The sequence below is a fragment of the Phaethon lepturus genome, unplaced genomic scaffold (assembly GCF_000687285.1).
Source record: "Phaethon lepturus isolate BGI_N335 unplaced genomic scaffold, ASM68728v1 scaffold11718, whole genome shotgun sequence".
NCBI classification, from domain to species: Eukaryota; Metazoa; Chordata; class Aves; order Phaethontiformes; family Phaethontidae; genus Phaethon; species Phaethon lepturus.
Window position 1 is genome coordinate 77,961 of NW_010555603.1, and position 17,626 is coordinate 95,586.

The 17,626-nt window shown below is 36.0% G+C and overlaps 1 protein-coding gene across 1 annotated transcript in view; it reads left to right on the forward strand.

The window, feature by feature from the left end:
* Positions 1-15,709, forward strand: part of USP25 (ubiquitin specific peptidase 25) — a gene marked incomplete at its 5' end in the record, with an annotated part of 72,073 nt that extends 56,364 nt beyond the window's left edge. Inside the window, 6 exons of the mRNA XM_010292218.1 lie at positions 6,094-6,272; positions 7,099-7,177; positions 9,038-9,117; positions 13,648-13,771; positions 14,462-14,657; positions 15,114-15,709. Coding sequence (XP_010290520.1) covers positions 6,094-6,272; positions 7,099-7,177; positions 9,038-9,117; positions 13,648-13,771; positions 14,462-14,657; positions 15,114-15,286 — 831 coding nt within the window. The remainder of the gene's footprint in view (positions 1-6,093; positions 6,273-7,098; positions 7,178-9,037; positions 9,118-13,647; positions 13,772-14,461; positions 14,658-15,113) is intronic.
* Positions 15,710-17,626: the final 1,917 nt, after the last annotated feature.

The following is a 17,626-nucleotide window of genomic DNA, read 5'->3' on the forward strand; positions in this document are numbered from 1 at the left end:
ATTATTCTTTCAAATTATCTTGAATGCTAGAGGCTTTTTTTGTATTTTTTTTTTTCCCCCAGAGCATCAGGAAATGTTAGCCTTTGGCTTGTTGCCATCCTTTAATATGAATTCATCAGATACTTCAGATATACTTAGTATGGTGAAATGTACGAAAAGAAATGGTGGTTCACCGACTCATCCTTAAACAACTGCCTTAAATTTCTAATGGATGTTGGAGTTACGATACTAGCATGCTAACCTGTAAAGATATAATTAGTGAATAAAGAACAAATGAAATATTTTTAGTAGTTACTACTCAATTAAAAATGTACTGCTTAAAAATTAAGAAACTGTAAGTAATTAGAGAATATAAGTAATATTGTAACTTTTTTTAGAACTTCAGCAGTGACATCATTTTACTTGATCAGCCTGTCAGTTTGCGTCTGTCCGTAATTTTCTCTATTTTCTGGTGTCTTTTTTTTTTTTTTCCCCACACACATACTGATAATGGTTTTCTTCTGCAGAGCACTGATAATGCCCCAGCTCAACCAGCTCCTAACCAGCGAGTTGTAGAGGTGGCGATTCCTGATGTAGGGACTTTTGTGATTGAGTCAGAGGAGGGGGGTTATGACGATGAGGTACATTTGATTGCAATTGTGTGCACCACTCCTCCTCGGTGCTTTGTTGTGCTGCCTGATGAGAAGTTTTGGCATGTCTGCACATCGTGACACCTAACAGATTTCTGCAAAACTAAATGCTTAGCGATTTGTAACCTTAACAATGTCTTAATTTGTAATGAAGTATGAAAGGAAAGCACTAGCTACTCTAATTGGGCACGCTTTGCATGGTAGCGTTTACACTGGAGGCGTATTTGTCTTTTTAGCTGTGGGAGCTGAATGTTTGTGTTAGGCCAGATAGCCTTTGAAATGTTGGTGATAGACTGTGGACTACTATATTACTTTAAAAAAGCCAGGATAGTAAGTGATGTTCTTAAATGTTTGTGCTTTCTTGTCAGTCCAGTAAAGCTAATGTTCAAGTCTGGTCCCTCATTTGCCAAGCTTTTCAGACTTCAAGGATCAAATTATCCATGGAAATGACCTGAAACTGATATGGCTGAGGGGGCTGACTCTTGCAAAACTTAGGAAAAAAAAAAAAAAATTTTTCCAAGTTTGAGACCCAGGATGATGCGTGTACCTAGTACTACTTGAGGAACAGATGTGAGCCTGATGTTATCCCAAGGGACATAACTTTCTGCTGCTCTGTTTTAGCAGCAGAAGGCAATGCTGTCAGGTCATCAAACTGCTCTGCCTTGACACTCCTTTTTCTATCTTTGTTTTGGGTGGCGTTAGCATTGGTGCAGCCTATATTCTCAGGTGTCTGAGCATGTTTTCTTGGTGGACTATGGGGAGCTTTTGCTTCCCTAGGCAAATGGATATTTCAGGTCATTCTGCCCCTGAAATTGTGATCAGTTGTAGCTGGGAATCTGGGTTGGGGAATAAAATTATTTAATTGACATCATCACACTGAGTTTGGCTTCTCACAGATGTGGTAGTCTCCTGTTTTAAAGACATGAGCATTTAGCCTCACGTAATGACCTGCTTTTTTTTTTTTTTTCTTTTTTTCTGCTGTTGTGCTGTTGTTCCCATGCCATTGTCCTTCTAGAGGATGATAACTTTCTTCCCTATTTCCTTGTTCCTTTTGTAAGTGTATTTGCTTTTTTCTTTTTCTAGTGTTGTTCTTATGTGTCGGGAAATTCTTCTGGAGAGTTTAGGGTTCTTCATCTTCTGTTCTCAAGGGCCAGCTTTTGTTGCTGTTGCCAGCTATACCTTGGGCAAGGAGAGAGGGAATGTTTTTCTTTGCTCACAGATAATCAAGGGGAAAGGCCTTTCTGAGTAACCTAGACATATCAGACTGTTTGTATATAACTGATGTGAATAGCTGTGAGATGCGTGTCTTATGTTTGGCTTTGTGTTCGTTAAATGTTTTGGGTTTGAAATGTAAGAATTTGTCTGCAAGTGCTTCAGGGACCAATTGTATTTCCAGCAATGGGTTGCTTATTTTGATGTTGCAATACGTATAAATACAGGCAGTCTAGTTTAGTATGGATTTAGTATAGTGTATATATAAAGTGTGATTGAGTGATTTTTCTACCTGAAACTTTTTTTTTTCAATCCTTTTGTGGTCATGGGTAGCACTCGTTCAGTGTGCAGTTTTTGATGGATACTAATGCTGAACGATGCATGTTCCTTTTTCTTGGGAAGTTTTGACCATATAACTTTTAAATTGTGTTTGACACAGTTCTTCATTTTTTTTGCTAAGTTTCTGTTAATCATATATTGTTACAGTAAATATATATAAATATGCCATGACTGATTTGCGGAATATGCACACCAGATCTGTCTTGAAATGTGCCGTTTCAATGTATGCATGCATTAAGTTGCTTTTTATTTTGCATGAGACTAAAAGCATATTGAATTTGGTCATTAAAATATTAATCATTCAAAACTTTTACCTTAAATCCCTTGTGGCAGGTCATGCTGACCCCGAACATGCAAGGTATTATCATGGCTATAGGTAAAGCCAGGAATGTTTATGACAGGTGTGGGCCAGAAGCAGGGTTCTTTAAGGTACAACTAACATTTTCAACTTTTTCTCCTCTGACTTTTCTCGTTAGATATGCCTTCTCCCTCCACCCTTTGCATATTAAGACTGTTCCAACATTTATACATACTCTTCTATTATATCAGTCCTCCATTTAGATATTTCTCCCTTGAAAACTGGACAGTTATTCCTCTGCTGATTCAGCAGTACACTGCCTTGATATCAGTAGTTTATGTGCCTTTCTGCATTTTACTTTGCTAATAATAGTAGCAAGTAAAATGAAACCTAGATGTGTAATCAATAAGAGTATGTAACTTATTTTCCCTCTATTAGTGACAAAAAACATGCTTTCACTAGACTGTTCGGGACGACATTTTTTTCACCCAGGGACATCAGTGTTTAGTCATTTGTTGTTTATTTCAAAGATAAGTTTTGTACTCCTTAGAAGATTTTTAATAAAACTAAATTACTTTCTTTTGTGTAACTGCATGGGTGTTAGTACTATTTATGCAGTGTTTTTTTACTGGGAATTAGACATTAGGCTTTTTGTGGCTACTACTCTTCACAATGACACCAGTTTTAAAAACGTGTTAGTCTTTTTAAATACACAAACTTTTGATCACTTTTAGCTCATGATCTTTTGAATTTCATGGTGTTAGAAAGGGAATTACTTTGACATGATTTAAAAGCCCCTCAAATGTGATTTGGAAGGAGGGGAAGAAGTTTCTTGCTTGTCATTGAGTAGCAGTCTGTTTTCTTCTCAATTGTTACGGTATAGTTGCACTAGAAGAAATTGTAAAAACAAAAAGAAACAAAAACCCCCAAACAAACAACAACCAACCAAACAAAAAACAAATACCCCCCAACCACCAACAACAAGAAAAAAAATCTCTAACCCCTTGGTGAGGAAATTGAAATCTCATGGGTTGGTTTGTCTATTTGTGTGGATTTTTGTAATGGATAAATAGAGAAGTGTTACAACCATAACATTTGTTTGCAGGGTTGTCTCTGTTAACCATGCTTACCCTCAGGGAATGGAGAGACACCTGCCATAGCCTCTGTTTAGTGAAATAGAATTTGTTTGGGATTCAGTGCTGTCTTTTTTTCCAAGTGTATCACTTAATGAAAAGATGTCAATATTTTTTATTTTTTTATGTTGAAAAAAAAATGCTTTGATCAAATCAAACTCTTTGCTAGAAAGGTTAATTACACTGAGTTATTTTTTGATTACGCAGGGTGTTTTGTTGATTTTGAAACAGAAATGTAGCTCAAAATGAAATTATATTTAGTGCTTCAGAGTTATCAAAACAATGCTCAGTTGAAATGTTTTAGGTCTTTAATTTTGAATGCTTAGACATCTTCACTTCATGGGGGACAGAATTTGCTTTTGAGAAAATGTTCTGACATTAAATTGTTGGAGGGTAGAAAAGTTTCCTTACTCATTTTCTGCTGAATCATGTCTGCAATAACTTAGACGAAGTGGAACATGTTTCATTTTTGAGGAATACATTAGTATTAGCGTATGCAGATGAGGTGGTCCTACTTAGTAACAAAATTCGTGTTTTGAAAAGTATCAGATGAAATCTCATGTTACTCCGTAAATTTACTATAAAAGCTTCTGTGATTTTTTTTTTTTAATACTGTTATACTCTTGGGTTTCTTCGTGTGTGTTTTATAAAAATGAGTGTTTACAGAAAATTGTGGGTTATTTCTGTGACGTCTTTGTTTTAGTGTAACCCAGGTAAAACCTGTTTGACGTGGGTCATTTTTACTGCCAAGGTTTAACTCCCCCTTTAGATCTCAGGCTTGAGACATGACTAATAGAAACCCATTAAGATATTTCTTGGTCAATGATGTCTTCCAGTCATTCTTCTTTAAACTTTATAGACGGTTCCTTGCAGAATGTTTGCCTTAAGACCTTTATATAACATTCTCGGTGAGAAAATGAAAGCATGTCATACTTTTTTCTAACGTCCCTTTCTCCTGTATTCTATGTAAAGAAATAATGTTACTTTTCATTGCACAGAGAATTTCTGAATCTGTAGTATGCCATTTTATTTTATTTAAATATGTATATAAAAATATAGGGTTTGTATTGCATTTTTTCCTACTTTTAAGTAATTCTCTGAAAAATTAAATGTCTAATAGGAGTTGCTTTTTGTTTCTGGACTACCCTAATAAACAGGGTTTAATTGCATAGTTGTCCATGTTGGTTTTCTAATGGTAGAACTTCTTCTGATGTAAGATAATAGAAACACTGTTGGTGGCTTTTGATGTTTAGAATCGGTTCTCACGAACTTCCTTTCTAATGATAATGCATATGATTAGTATTTTAAAAAGTTGATGCAGAACGTTCTCTTAAGTTTTAAAGTTCTCCACACGCTCTGTGTTTAAGCCTGTATGAAAAGTATACTACCCTTGTGTTTGGTCCTTAAACAAAATGTGTATTAGTAGATTTCTGATAGTTAAACATCAAGAAATTACCTGCTACTGCCAGGTATTTCAACATAAGGGAATGTGAAATATTGAACAGGGTATTTTTCTGCCTGCTTTGGAGCTTTATTTTATGCATATGTTATATGGAAACTTAACTAATGTATGAAGCTACTGCATTAAGTCATTTGTTTGCTAACTCTAAATGTCGATTTCTGACAATCTGATCACTTCCTTCTTTTGAGAGAGAAATTATGGAACATACTAACATTTGTCACAGTTTTTCTAATTATTTTTCTTGTTGCTCTTGATCATGCTATGTAGTTCCAGTGAATAAATTCTAATGAACATAACAGATCATGTTCATTAGAATCTAATGTGCTGGCAAAGTAAACACTTCTGATGACCCCTAAAGTCAATCGAAAATACTCACTGAGGATTCTGTCCTGCCCTATAGGAGACTAATACTATTTGTACTGAAGTATTATTTTCTTTAGAAATCCTACAATTTTATTTTTGTTGAAAGACATTTTCCATTCTCACTTAGTGTGTCCAAAGTCATACCTGTTTGTTAAACTTCCTGTAGAATGTGTTTTATTCATTTATTTTCATTTTAACCATGTGTTAGAGGTATCTTTTTTTACCTTATGAGATTTTGGATTACTTTAAGTGCTTGAAAGCTTATACTGCTTTTAGACTGTAAATGCTTTAAGAAACTTCTCTAATGATTGGACAAACCTTCTCTCAGGGACACATAGCACAGGATCGGGACTGCTTTTGAAGTAAAGGTCTACCTGGGGTTTTGTCACGCTCTAGTTGGGGAGAGATGGGAACAACTTCACCATTTGTGTGTGAGGAGGGGTTGGGGGTTTTTTTTGGTGTGTGGTGGGGTTTTTTCTTACTTGTTTTTGTTTTTTTTTTTAAAAGTAGTTCAGACTTGTTAGAAGGGTGGAGTATGGAATTGTTAAAAAATTATTTTGTAGGCAAAAGGCCATGGGACATGAATTATCCTGTTAGTGTCTGTGACATTGAAGTTAAAAGCCAGAAAGAAAAATGTATTTTTTTAAAATTATTTAGGCAATTAAATTGGAATACACGCGTCTGCTAAAATTAGCCCAGGAAGATCCACCACCTGAATGTGATTACCGTTTGCGTCATGCAGTTGTTTACTTCATCCAAAACCGGGCACCAAAGAAGATAATTGAGAGAACATTACTGGAACAGTTTGGAGATCACAATCTTAGCTTTGATGAAAGGTAATACCATCTGCATGTCTTATTTCCTGTGCTCGTCAATGTTCTCTGATGTGTGGAGATGCCCTTTCGTCTTCAGATAATGTATGTAATAGAGAGAAGGCTAGTATGTGTGTTTGGCTTTATCTTCTAGTTAATAGCTTGCAAGTGTATTTTGTAAAAAATAACATCTTTATAAAAAAATCTGTAAAAAGAGTAAACAAGAAGTTGGGTTTCTGTTGGTATGACATAAGGAGAAATGCTCGTTGTTGTTCAGAGTTTTGTACATAGATTTCCATACCTTCTTTCAGAGCACCGTGTAAGGCTGTGTAATTTACATTTCTTCACTGCCCTGAAAGCCAGCAGTAGACAGCAAAGCCTTACAAGCTAGATGGGTAACTTACTTGCAAGCAAAACAATGTCTCTATTCCACTCGAAATTCCATATATGTACTTACTTAAAGAAATAAATAAATTGAAAGGTGAAGAACATTAGTCTGATTTCTGTGTAGTGAATAATCTTCTAATGTTACTTTTGCAAAGGAAATATTGGGGAGTTTCAAGCTATCTAAACTTTAAATTAAAAAGAAAGACTGAGCAATGTGGCAATTTAGCAAAGTAAAACAAGAAGTAGTTCTGAAATAGCATAGGCCTCCATGACACGTACTTCAAACGTGTGCCCTCTCCTGCTGATTATACCATGCATAATAAAAAGTACATTTTCCACAGTGTTTTCATACTGTTTTGCATAAGGCCATCACTTATACTGTTTGAGGCTGCCACCTTTGTATGCATAATGTCCTTTGCAAATTTCTGGTAATACTCCATGATTTCTTGTTGCTTTTTGTAAGGTGCCGTAACATAATGAAGGTTGCTCAAGCTAAGCTTGAAATGATAAAGCCGGATGAAGTAAATATGGAGGAATATGAGGTCAGTATTTTTTATGCTTTGAATTAAATTGTAACATGAAATAGTTATCATAAGCTGAATTTTCTCTTCACAAATTTCTTCTTCTCTTACACTGAGCAGTCAAAACTGGTTATTGAAAGACCTTTTATTTGTAGGAAGGCTGCTCTGATCAGTTGATCTAAAGCTGTTTTTTTTCAACATGTGTAATTCCAATGACTCGAGTCATAAATAAATGTCAAGTTTGAGTGTCCTTACTACTTAATGGGTCTCAGCATCACTAACAGTATTTTGTAGTTTATTACCGTATGAGCCAACTGGCTTTCTCTAGTCAGAAACAGCTAGCAGTGGAGGAGAGTGGTCTAAGCCTGGCCTTACGCATCTTGAGAACTGGGTCACAGGCACAGTCACAGTTGTGCTTTTCCGCCAGCTGTCTCTGCAGACTTTCCCATTTTCTTATCAGCACCAGATTCCTTTGTTTGCCGAGACCATACAGTTTATGCATTTGATTATTCCTCCTGTGCTATTTAGAAAAACTTGGAAAGAAGAAAAGAGCAAATCTCAGACATTAAATAGTTGTGACTAATATTTGCCAAAATAATTAATCTCACTAAATTTAAAGCTAAGTCTATAGCTGATTTTACAGCATCAGTTTCAACTCTGCATAATACTGTTCATTAAGGCCTCTTAACAGTGGATATTTATGTCTTAGGCAGATTACAGTGCACCACTTAAACCTCATTGTTATGCAATTAGGTCCAAACAACTTGTTTGGCAGGACTATGGGAGTAATCTTTCCCTCAGCAAACCAAGTGAAAAATATTTACTTGTCATTTTTCATTACCAAGTTCAGGACCTACAGTAGATGCTACTACATCACAATGTGCCCTCCCTAGCCTGAGGGGAAAGGACTCTCATCGTGGGATTTCTGTTGCATTTTCTAGGCTGTGCAAGGCTCAGTATCTTAGCATTTTCTGAATGGCATTTCACAGGTAGAATAAACAATTCTGGGCATAGCTTTAAGAGTGAGGCAGTGGGGTGTCTTCTGTTCACCTGCAGATATAAGCCACTTTTTTTTAGCTCCTGAGGCAGGTAGTTGGTGGTTTCTCCAAAGATTGTATCATGTCCTGTATAGTAAATTGGCATTTCATGGACCCTTTCTCATGCTCTTTGTGTTGAATCTGTAAGTGGCTATGTATTACGGTATGCTGTCTCCTCTTTTACCTTTAATAAACAATTGAAAGTTGACTACTAACCAATTGCAGTAAAAGCACCTTTTTCACTTTGAACATTTACCTGTAAAGCATACCAGTAGCCACCAGTATAAATGGCGATGCAGTCAGATAATTGTTTTGCTCCACTATAAATATCTGCACAGTCTGAATTGCATTTGTTTTTTTTTATCACTTTCCATGTAATGCGTTTAGGCTTTTTCTATGTCATTCTTATATTGAATAAGCTAAATAGTGTGTGAAAAAGCTTTCTAACACTTTCTGAGTAACTAACTGAGTGTAGTGTAGGGTAGAAAAAAAGGCTATTAGCTTCTCAGCCCTTTTTGAGAAGAAAAAAGGGTTCTCATATAATTCTGACTGTGGTTCTCCAAAGATGCTTTATGTTCCTTTCAAGTGGTAATGCATTCTTTAAAAATAATCTAATTTAGAAATATTTTTGGATATTTAAGAATTTTCTTTTTATTGAGGGAAGGGGGATGCAAGCAGACTTTGCCCACATGCAAGCTTACTATGAGTCCTTAGCACTTACTGTGAGTATTCAGCTCTAAGTGAAGTGTGTTTAAAAACAAATTTAAAAAGATGTTAAAAAAATAAATAATACTTGTATTTCATGTTTGTGGATGAAATTCTGTATACCCTTTCTTATATGCAGAGATGGCATCAAGACTATAGAAATTTCAGGGAAACAACCATGTTTCTCATGGTAGGATTGGAGTTTTTCCAAAAAAAGAGGTAAGTGGTAGTATAGAACTCAAATGTGGTAGAGCAATTTGAAGGCAAAATGTAATATTGATAGTAAAGCTATTTTTAAAATTAAGAATTGTTTAATGTATTCTTCATTTTATTTAAACATTTATTTGATCCATTGATGTCTTCAGTCTTGCATCTACCTCAAAGTTTCCCACAGACTCCTATTCTTAATCTCCGTTTCTTCTTTCCTTATCAAGCCATGGACTCTTTTCAGAGCACCCTCCATGTGCACCTGTATTCCTCCTTCTCTCCTAATCTAAGTGCTCTGGGTATCCCTCAGACATAAGAATCTTTCCTCTCTGGCACCACATGTGCACATACATTTATCTGCTTTCATTGGCAATCACAATTAGTCAAGTCCCTCTCTTACCCATCTTTTTACTGGGTCTTCCCACAGAAGCAGTTTTGCCCTCTGCATTTGTCTGAGCCAAAATTCCACCTGTGATGGGCTTTAAAGGTCAGGAAAAAAGAACATATTTGAGGAAAACTATCATGTGTAACTATCATAGTTGCAGCTGATTCTTCCTAGCTCCATGAGGCAGTGGTGATTCATTCCGTTGTCTTTTCCAACCAAGTCAGGAATTGTGGCTGTATAAAATTGGTGATATTTGCGTACTTAATGCACCACAGCTAAAACTTGTACTGTGATCTACTATATGCAACAAGGATGGTGATTACAGCATAAATGCCTGAAAGCATTCTGTGGAAAAGTCTTTGAAACAGAATTGTTCAAAACTGCCCCTTCCTCCGGTGTCCAGTCAAAGGAACAAAATGATTAGCTGCAAAATACCAAGTGGCTGACATCTGTTGTGTGAAAATTGAGCTATCGCATGATACAAATTTTTGACTGTGAAAATAATTCTGTAGTCGATCACTGAATTTTCCTGTATAACACAGTAGGTAGGGGAATTATACTGGGGATCCAATGTAATTTCTTGTGTGTATGCTGTGTTTCATATTTCTCTCTCTTCTCTTGTATGCTTCCAAATGAGAAAGGCCCCAAACAAAACAAGAAAATTGATTGGAAAAGATGCTGCCTTGTCTTTGTGACAAGCTATGTTTTTATATAGTGGCTAAAACAATGAGGACATAGTCCTGTTTTCTCATCTGGTTGCTAGTGTGTAATAAATAGTACATTCATTAAGAATTAAGAATTGCAATATGCTACTTTGTCAGCCTTGAACAGCTTATGTACAAAGGCTGGTCAGAAGATTGCCTGGCTTAATTGAAGACTAAACACTCTGTTATTGCTTGATCCCTTAAGGAGGCAAAAATGTCATGGGCATTGGTGTGGTATATAGGGACCCTCCTTGTTAGCCCCAGACTTCATGCAGGCAGGAACAGACAATCTTCAAGTTCCTTGGTACGGGGACTCCAGGATGGCACCTTCAATTGCAAAATACCAATGTTTTCACTAATCCACTTTTTACCATATTATATTCTGATTATGCCAGGGGGAGGGAAGGATGCACAGGTTTCTGCTCTGTGCTCTCTGAATAGCATTTTTGGTATAGTTTTCCATTATTTGCATTAATTTGCAGAATAAGAGTGAGGCATTTGTTAACAAATATCTTTGTAATTTAGAAAACAAGCCTATAATGACCAGTCTTAGACTCTGATACTGGTCAGAAATAAAAAATACACTATTATCAGACACATTTAACATCCGAAGAAGTGTAGCATTCATTCCCTTTAGCAAGAAATGCAATTTTGTAAATGCTTCAAGAGGTATTTAACACAAAGACAGTAAGACTAGGGTTAAGTGTGCTTAGAAGATGGGCGAGGATCTGGGTATCCATTGACCTGCTCTAAAGGCATCTATTGCAACTTCACACCCATGTTTCAGCTACAGGTTCCCAGAGGACTGAGAATCACATCTTGTACGCTCTAGAGGGCAGTGCCACCATCCTAATTCTGAAAACAAGACTAAATTCATGAACTCTTCCAATTCTCTTATTAACACAGAAATCATAAAAACGTAACTTGAAATATATTTATGAAAACATAGACTTTCATAATTCAAATACGACCTTCATTAGAAGGACTGTTCTGAGGCTTTTTTTCAGAAACCCATCTCCCTCAGTCAACCAATTTTTCTTAGTTTTAATAACACTGATTAATACCTAGCAGCACTCAATCTCCCGATGGAGCCAAAAATTGGCCTTTATCCAGGTGGTCTTTGATTTCCTTAAATGGTACTGTGTTGAACAAACACAAAATCAACATTAAAGTAGTAGTTTGGTGTATCTTTTTCATGCCTACTTTTGGTGTTAGCTCATAATCCCTTATGGTGGTTAACAAGGCCCGCTTTTCACTGCTGCTGGAGAACTAAAGGGTCTTTCAGGCATATCTTCTCTTGATTGTACTGTGGAGTAGGAACCTGCTATGGGTGAGATGAATGCAGCCAGCCAACGAACCTCAGCAGGAGTTTTACCTGCAGCTCACTCTTGTGGTAGTAACTGAAAAGTGAATAAACTTTAGACCGTAGCAGTTACCTAAGTTTCTTGGAAAGCCGGTACAGTTTTTCATTTTTGACTGGAATGCCTTTTCCAAAGCAGTGCTAAAATTTAGCCATTCTGTGCTTTCTGCATCTTTTCCAAAGCCTAGACCCAGTGAACTCCATAATTTTGCGAGTAACTTCAGTGATTTTAGGCTTAGGCTTCATAGGCTGGAGATTATATTCATTTCATGTGTGAAAAGGCAATTACACCTAGTTTACACTGTAGTCCTACTCCTCAGTGTCTCAAGATATAGAAGGACTCTGAGCTTGGATGTACAGTAATGATGATTTAAAATAGCTTACCTTGCTGTTAGATGGCACTGTGGTTGTTTCAGGGAAAGGTCACACAACTGGGGGAAGGAGCAGGAGGAGGGACTGGAAATAAGGCCACTTACCACCAGCAAGTTTTTAATTTGGATCAGCTGAGTTGTTGACACTGTGATTTCAATCTGCAGTTTCACAACTGAACTAATGGAAGGGGAAAGAAGGCCCTACTCCTTTCACTTTATAACTAGCAATTGCAGTTCCTTGCAATCACTTTCTCCCTTTTCCTCTTACAGTAAGTTTTTTTGCTCTCTGGTCAGTTGTGTTGGTGATCAGTGGTGTGAAGAGTTTTCATGGGTAGGAGGAATAGACTTGAGGGAGAGGGTAATAGGTCTACTTCTTTTAATGAAAGCATAGCTTTGTATTTTGAGGACAAAAAGGTGGAGAACAGTGACTGTACTTGTAATATATTTCTTAAGCAATAAATATTTAGGATTGCAAGGGACTATGGGCAGATCTCATGGTGGAAGAAATAACTTCACAGTAGATTCTGAAATTATGGTGTTGGGTTTCATCTTGTTCTTCTAAACAGGGAATATTAGAAGGTAAAACTTTAAGGAACCATTGCTATTTCAAGTAGCCTTTTCCCTTCTCTTTATGTTGTCTCATTGGGAGGCATTAGTGTAAGTCTTGAGTTTGTCTACTTTGGAAAATACTGACATGTGTTTTTCCTGTATGCTCTGTGTGTGCTTACACATAATTTTTAGCCATTTTCAGTAGTTTGGTGGTTTGATTTTGGTAGTTTAAACCTTAACCATGACATCCTGTTCTCACTAGGAGTGAGTGCACGATGTACTGTTCCTCTAACCACTGTATTAGGAAATTTCTCTTCCTAGATTTTTATCTTTTTTTTTTTTTTTTTTAGTTTGAATAATGATGAGACTTTTAACTGCTTGTTTTTAGGGTAGTTGCCTGAACTGTTTTCAGTGGCTGTCTGTCATAACTGGGTTTCTGTAAGTCAGAGAATTAACAATTTAAGGTGTTTGCTGGAAATGGTGTGCAGCAGTGTGAGGGGAGATTGTTAATGCGTGTGTAAAGGGTTCTTTCTCGATTGTTAGGTTCTTAGGTCCTCTATTACTCATACTTTACCAATTAGGCATGTATTTATCTTCCGCATTTAGATTAAAGACAAATATCAACAGTATATCGGCACTTCTGCTTTTGAAATGCTGTTGTGGCTTCTTCCATCGCTTTAGACTTCAATAGTTTGAAAGACCTAACAGTTAGTGAGGCTAATAATTCAGTTTATATTTTAGAAATAAGGTGACAGCTTTAAATCTTATTTAGTAAGGTATAGAATGCTGTCAAGATATATACGGCGACAGAAGATCAAACCTAATGTGACATAAATGCAGGCAGGAAAAAGTAAATGTTCATGTATGCTCAGAGCTAATCCAAAGCTATTTTTGAAGTGAGTGAAATAGTGTTCATTGGCTTCAGTGAGCTTTGGGTCAGACTTAACGTGCAAGTGATCTAACCTGATAATAAAATAAATTGTTCTATCGGGCATAAAAGATGAAATTGTGCAGTAGAAAAACAACATTATGAAGAGATTGGTGGGGAGGGAGAGGGATGGACTTACAGTCAAACAAGCAAGGGAGGTTTCTATCCTTTGAAGAGCACAGTAGTTGCCTTGAAACAGGTGGTACCTGGATGTTGCATCTAATGTTTTTGTTTCTTTACTTCAGCTATATGGAAGCCTTGCTCTACCTTATCTATGCTTACCAGAATAACAAAGAACTCTTGTCCAAAGGCCCGTACAGAGGGCATGATGAAGAGCTGATATCTCACTACAGACGAGAATGTTTGCTAGTAAGTGAAGGGTGAAGTATGTTTCGAAAAGTTGAACTTGCTGCATAGCTTTAACAAAATTAATTAGTAGAAAAGTATTGTTATCATGTAAAACAAAACCAAAACCAACCAAAACCCTCTTTCATGAACAAGCTAATACTTAGACTTGTGTAAGGAAAAAAAGCAAAAGTAAGAATGAAAACATAATTCTCTTTTTTTTTTTTAATAATCAATCATCTTTATGATTGTTAATAGTGTGATCACTGCCATCATGTCTGGGCTAGGTAGGAACAACAATTGACAGCGCTGGGTGAGCAGACTCACCCTGTTGCCACAGTTTGATGGGGGGACAAATAATGGAAAAGGCATCAGCAGAAAACAAGGGTTTTTTTCTTCATTATGTCACTTTCAGCAATAGTGAGAAGACAAAAGCAGGTGATAGGGCCTCAGTCTTTAAAAAGAACAGCTGCAAAGGTTAAGTTGGCAGATATCAAATGAAGTGGCTTCAGGAATAGCACAAGATCAAGTGGTTTAACAGGGTATATTCATCACTGCTGTAGATGTTAAAGCACAACTGTGGTTAATACAGATTACCAGGTAGCTTTGTAGGAAGCTTTCTGTTTTACTTTAAAACAAACAGAAACTGATGCATGGTAGAATGTGAAATGCTGTCTACTTAAAGGCTTTCCTTTTTTGTGGTGGTTTATGAAGAAACTAAATGAACATGCTGCAGCACTGTTTGAATCGGGAGATGATCAGGAAGTAAATAATGGCCTGATCATTATGAATGAGCTTATTGTCCCATGTTTGCCATTACTACTGGTGGATGAAATGGAAGAAAAAGATATTGTTGCTGTGGAAGATATGAGAAACCGTTGGTGTTCCTATCTTGGACAAGAAATGGAACGTAAGTAATTTTTTCATTAAGGTAAAAGGCCCTTGTGCACTTTTTTCTTCTTTTTTTTTTTTTTTTTTTTAATAAATGTGATGTTTTTAATGTCTTGAATTGATCCTATATCTTTTATGCCTTGGTAATGTATTTTGAGCTGCCCTGACTTTTGAATAATCCCATACACATTTCAATATATTGCACTGGGGTATTAGGCCTTAAAGGAAACATGTTTTTTGAATGGAAGAACATTTGTGGTGTTAGACCATCTTAAGGGGCATTTATATTAACATCTTACTAGGAATTGGTATGTCCTAGTTATTGCTGGCAGACCTGAAGCAAGCAGATTATTTGAAGTGAAACTCCTCTTCTTCCACCCACCGATAAAAAGAAAAAGTCGATGTTAGGCAGAAAAAGGAGGATTCCATGTGCAAACATAAATGCTTATGTTTATTTTTCTTGTTTTATTTGCAGCAAACTTGCAAGAAAAGCTGACAGATTTCCTGCCAAAACTGCTAGATTGTTCTACAGAGATTAAAGGTTTCAATGACCCGCCAAAGTTACCTTCCTACTCCACACACGAACTGTGTGAAAGATACGCCCGAATCATGTTGTCACTCAGTCGAACTCCAGCCGATGGAAGATAAATTCTGCAACCTTCCTAAGCACATTGTATAAACTTTTTTTAGTTCTTAAACCTTGCCTTCCTGTCACAGGGTTTGCTTGTTGCTGCTATAGTTTTTAACTTTTTTATTTTAATAACTGCAAAGAGAAATGACTGTACAAACTTTAGCCAGACTGCAAACAATTAAAGCTGAGAATCGCATGGCACTCAGTCGTTTCAACCAGAATTGATGCAACATGCAAGTCTGATCATTATGGCAAAACTGCTTTTTTGCCACTTATCTGTTACAGTATTACTTTGCTTTTATCTTAAGATCCTTTACTTTATCAACAGCTGTCTGGATCATTTTGTGACTGCAACTACTTTAAGTGTCCAGTGCTGTGTAAATACATGGTACTTGGTAGCTTGTAAATGAAATGAAAGAATAAAGTTTTATTTATGGCTACTTCTGTGTTTGCAAGCAGATAACTTGTATATTAGTGTAAAATACGGGTATTTTTAGAAGAGATAAAGTATATTGATGGGCTACTCAATTTTATAAACAAGGTTCTTCAGGATTTATGGCCAGTTTAGTTACAGGTAGTCAGAGATTACTGTATGTGAATATATTGAAAAACTGTCACAGTATTATACACTATGTTTTTTTTGTATATTCTTTACTGATCTGTATGATACTGCACCTGAACACTTTTGTGTGCGTGTGACAATGCCAAGTCTATTCTGATAGTAGGGACTGGCCTCTGAAGCAAAAAAATAATGGCACCTTCCTTCTATTCTTAGGAAAAAAGTTAGAAGAAACAAAAAGTATTTTCAGTAGAAATATATTACGCCCTCTGAGCAAAATTTCTAGAAATTTATTTACATAGAGGAAATAAAGGTTTTTAAAAAATGGAATTTGTGAAGCTTAAGAATTAATCCTTTTTTTTTAATTGGTATTTTAGTCATGTAAGTGACCAGAAATAAAACCTTACAGTAATTCTTCACTTGAAATGGGTTGCTATTGTTGCAACGAAACCTCTCAGAAATCTTTTATCTGTCCTAATGAAATTTCTGTTGGAAGTAAAAGAAAAGATCTATAGGACTTGTTTTGTAGAACTGAAATACTGTCCGGTTTTAATGAAGAAACTTAATTATTTTGTGGAAAAAGAAATTTAATGCGTCCATAGGTAATCCTGTTACCTGACACTATTTTGATTCCTACTCATTATAGAGAACTTTTTGTGTTAGAACAGTAAAATATGTGAATATTTATTTGTATGTTTTTATTGGAGCGGCACTCAACTTTTCATTACAGGCGTTCAAGTGGTGTTTATTTGAATATCTACTAATAAAAGAACACAGAGGGATGGAAGGAGCAATTAAGTTCAGACTACCTAGAAATGTCGTGGACATAAATGTAGGCATCTCACATGCAAGAAGAGGCAGAGTTCAATCTTAGTACGTATCAGTCCTGAAAGTTGCTCACTCTTGAGAGATACTGGATCATAATATACAGTGACTAGAGTGTGGCCTTCAATTCAAATTCTTTTTAGGGATGTTTTCCGGTTTGGTTTCAGTATTGAAGTGCTTCATACTTTGTCAAATTACCCATTTATTTTATCAAATTAAAAAAAAAAAGTATATTAAACTCTTAGAAGTGCAGCACTATTCAGGAGCCTTTTTTGGGTCTGAAACTATTGATCTGTGAAATACCACATTTCAAGGAAAAAGATACGCATGTTATGAAAAAGGTGAAGATGCAAAGTGTGAAATCTTTTAAAGTGCATCTGTTACACTTTGATTTGAAACTCAAAAATATGCTTGCTTAACCTTGTGTATTTTTAAACAAGGTTTTGAACAGATCAGACTTGTTGTTTGCCTTTTTCAATAACGGTAAAAACAATGAAAAGTGAAAGAACAATTTTATTTCTTTATTGCTAACAGATTTTGAATTCAAATGTTTGTGAAAACTTTTAAGGAAAATTCCCCTCTAACCCTGCAGGAGCCACTTACCCTCATCATCCTTGTAATCTTACATGACAAACGCAGGGGAAAAGGCACTCTTTCTAAGGGGAAGGAAGGAAGGAAGGATTTCAGTTGGGAAGAATATCTAAGATATTTCAATTAAAAGGAAGCAAGCAAGGATGAGATTATTTGTTCTCTTCCTTTTTTTTTCCAGTTTCTTAAAGTATGAAAATAATCCATTGTAGTTCGTAGTACTGAAGATAAATGTGTATTAATTTGCGATGACTTGAATTGAGAAGGTCTGACTAATAGACCAGAAATATATATGTATTTTACTATGTTTTAAATATCTTATATGAATTTAAACCTTCAGCTAAATCATTAAGGTACTATTTTTGTCTTAAAAACCTTGCTTTTT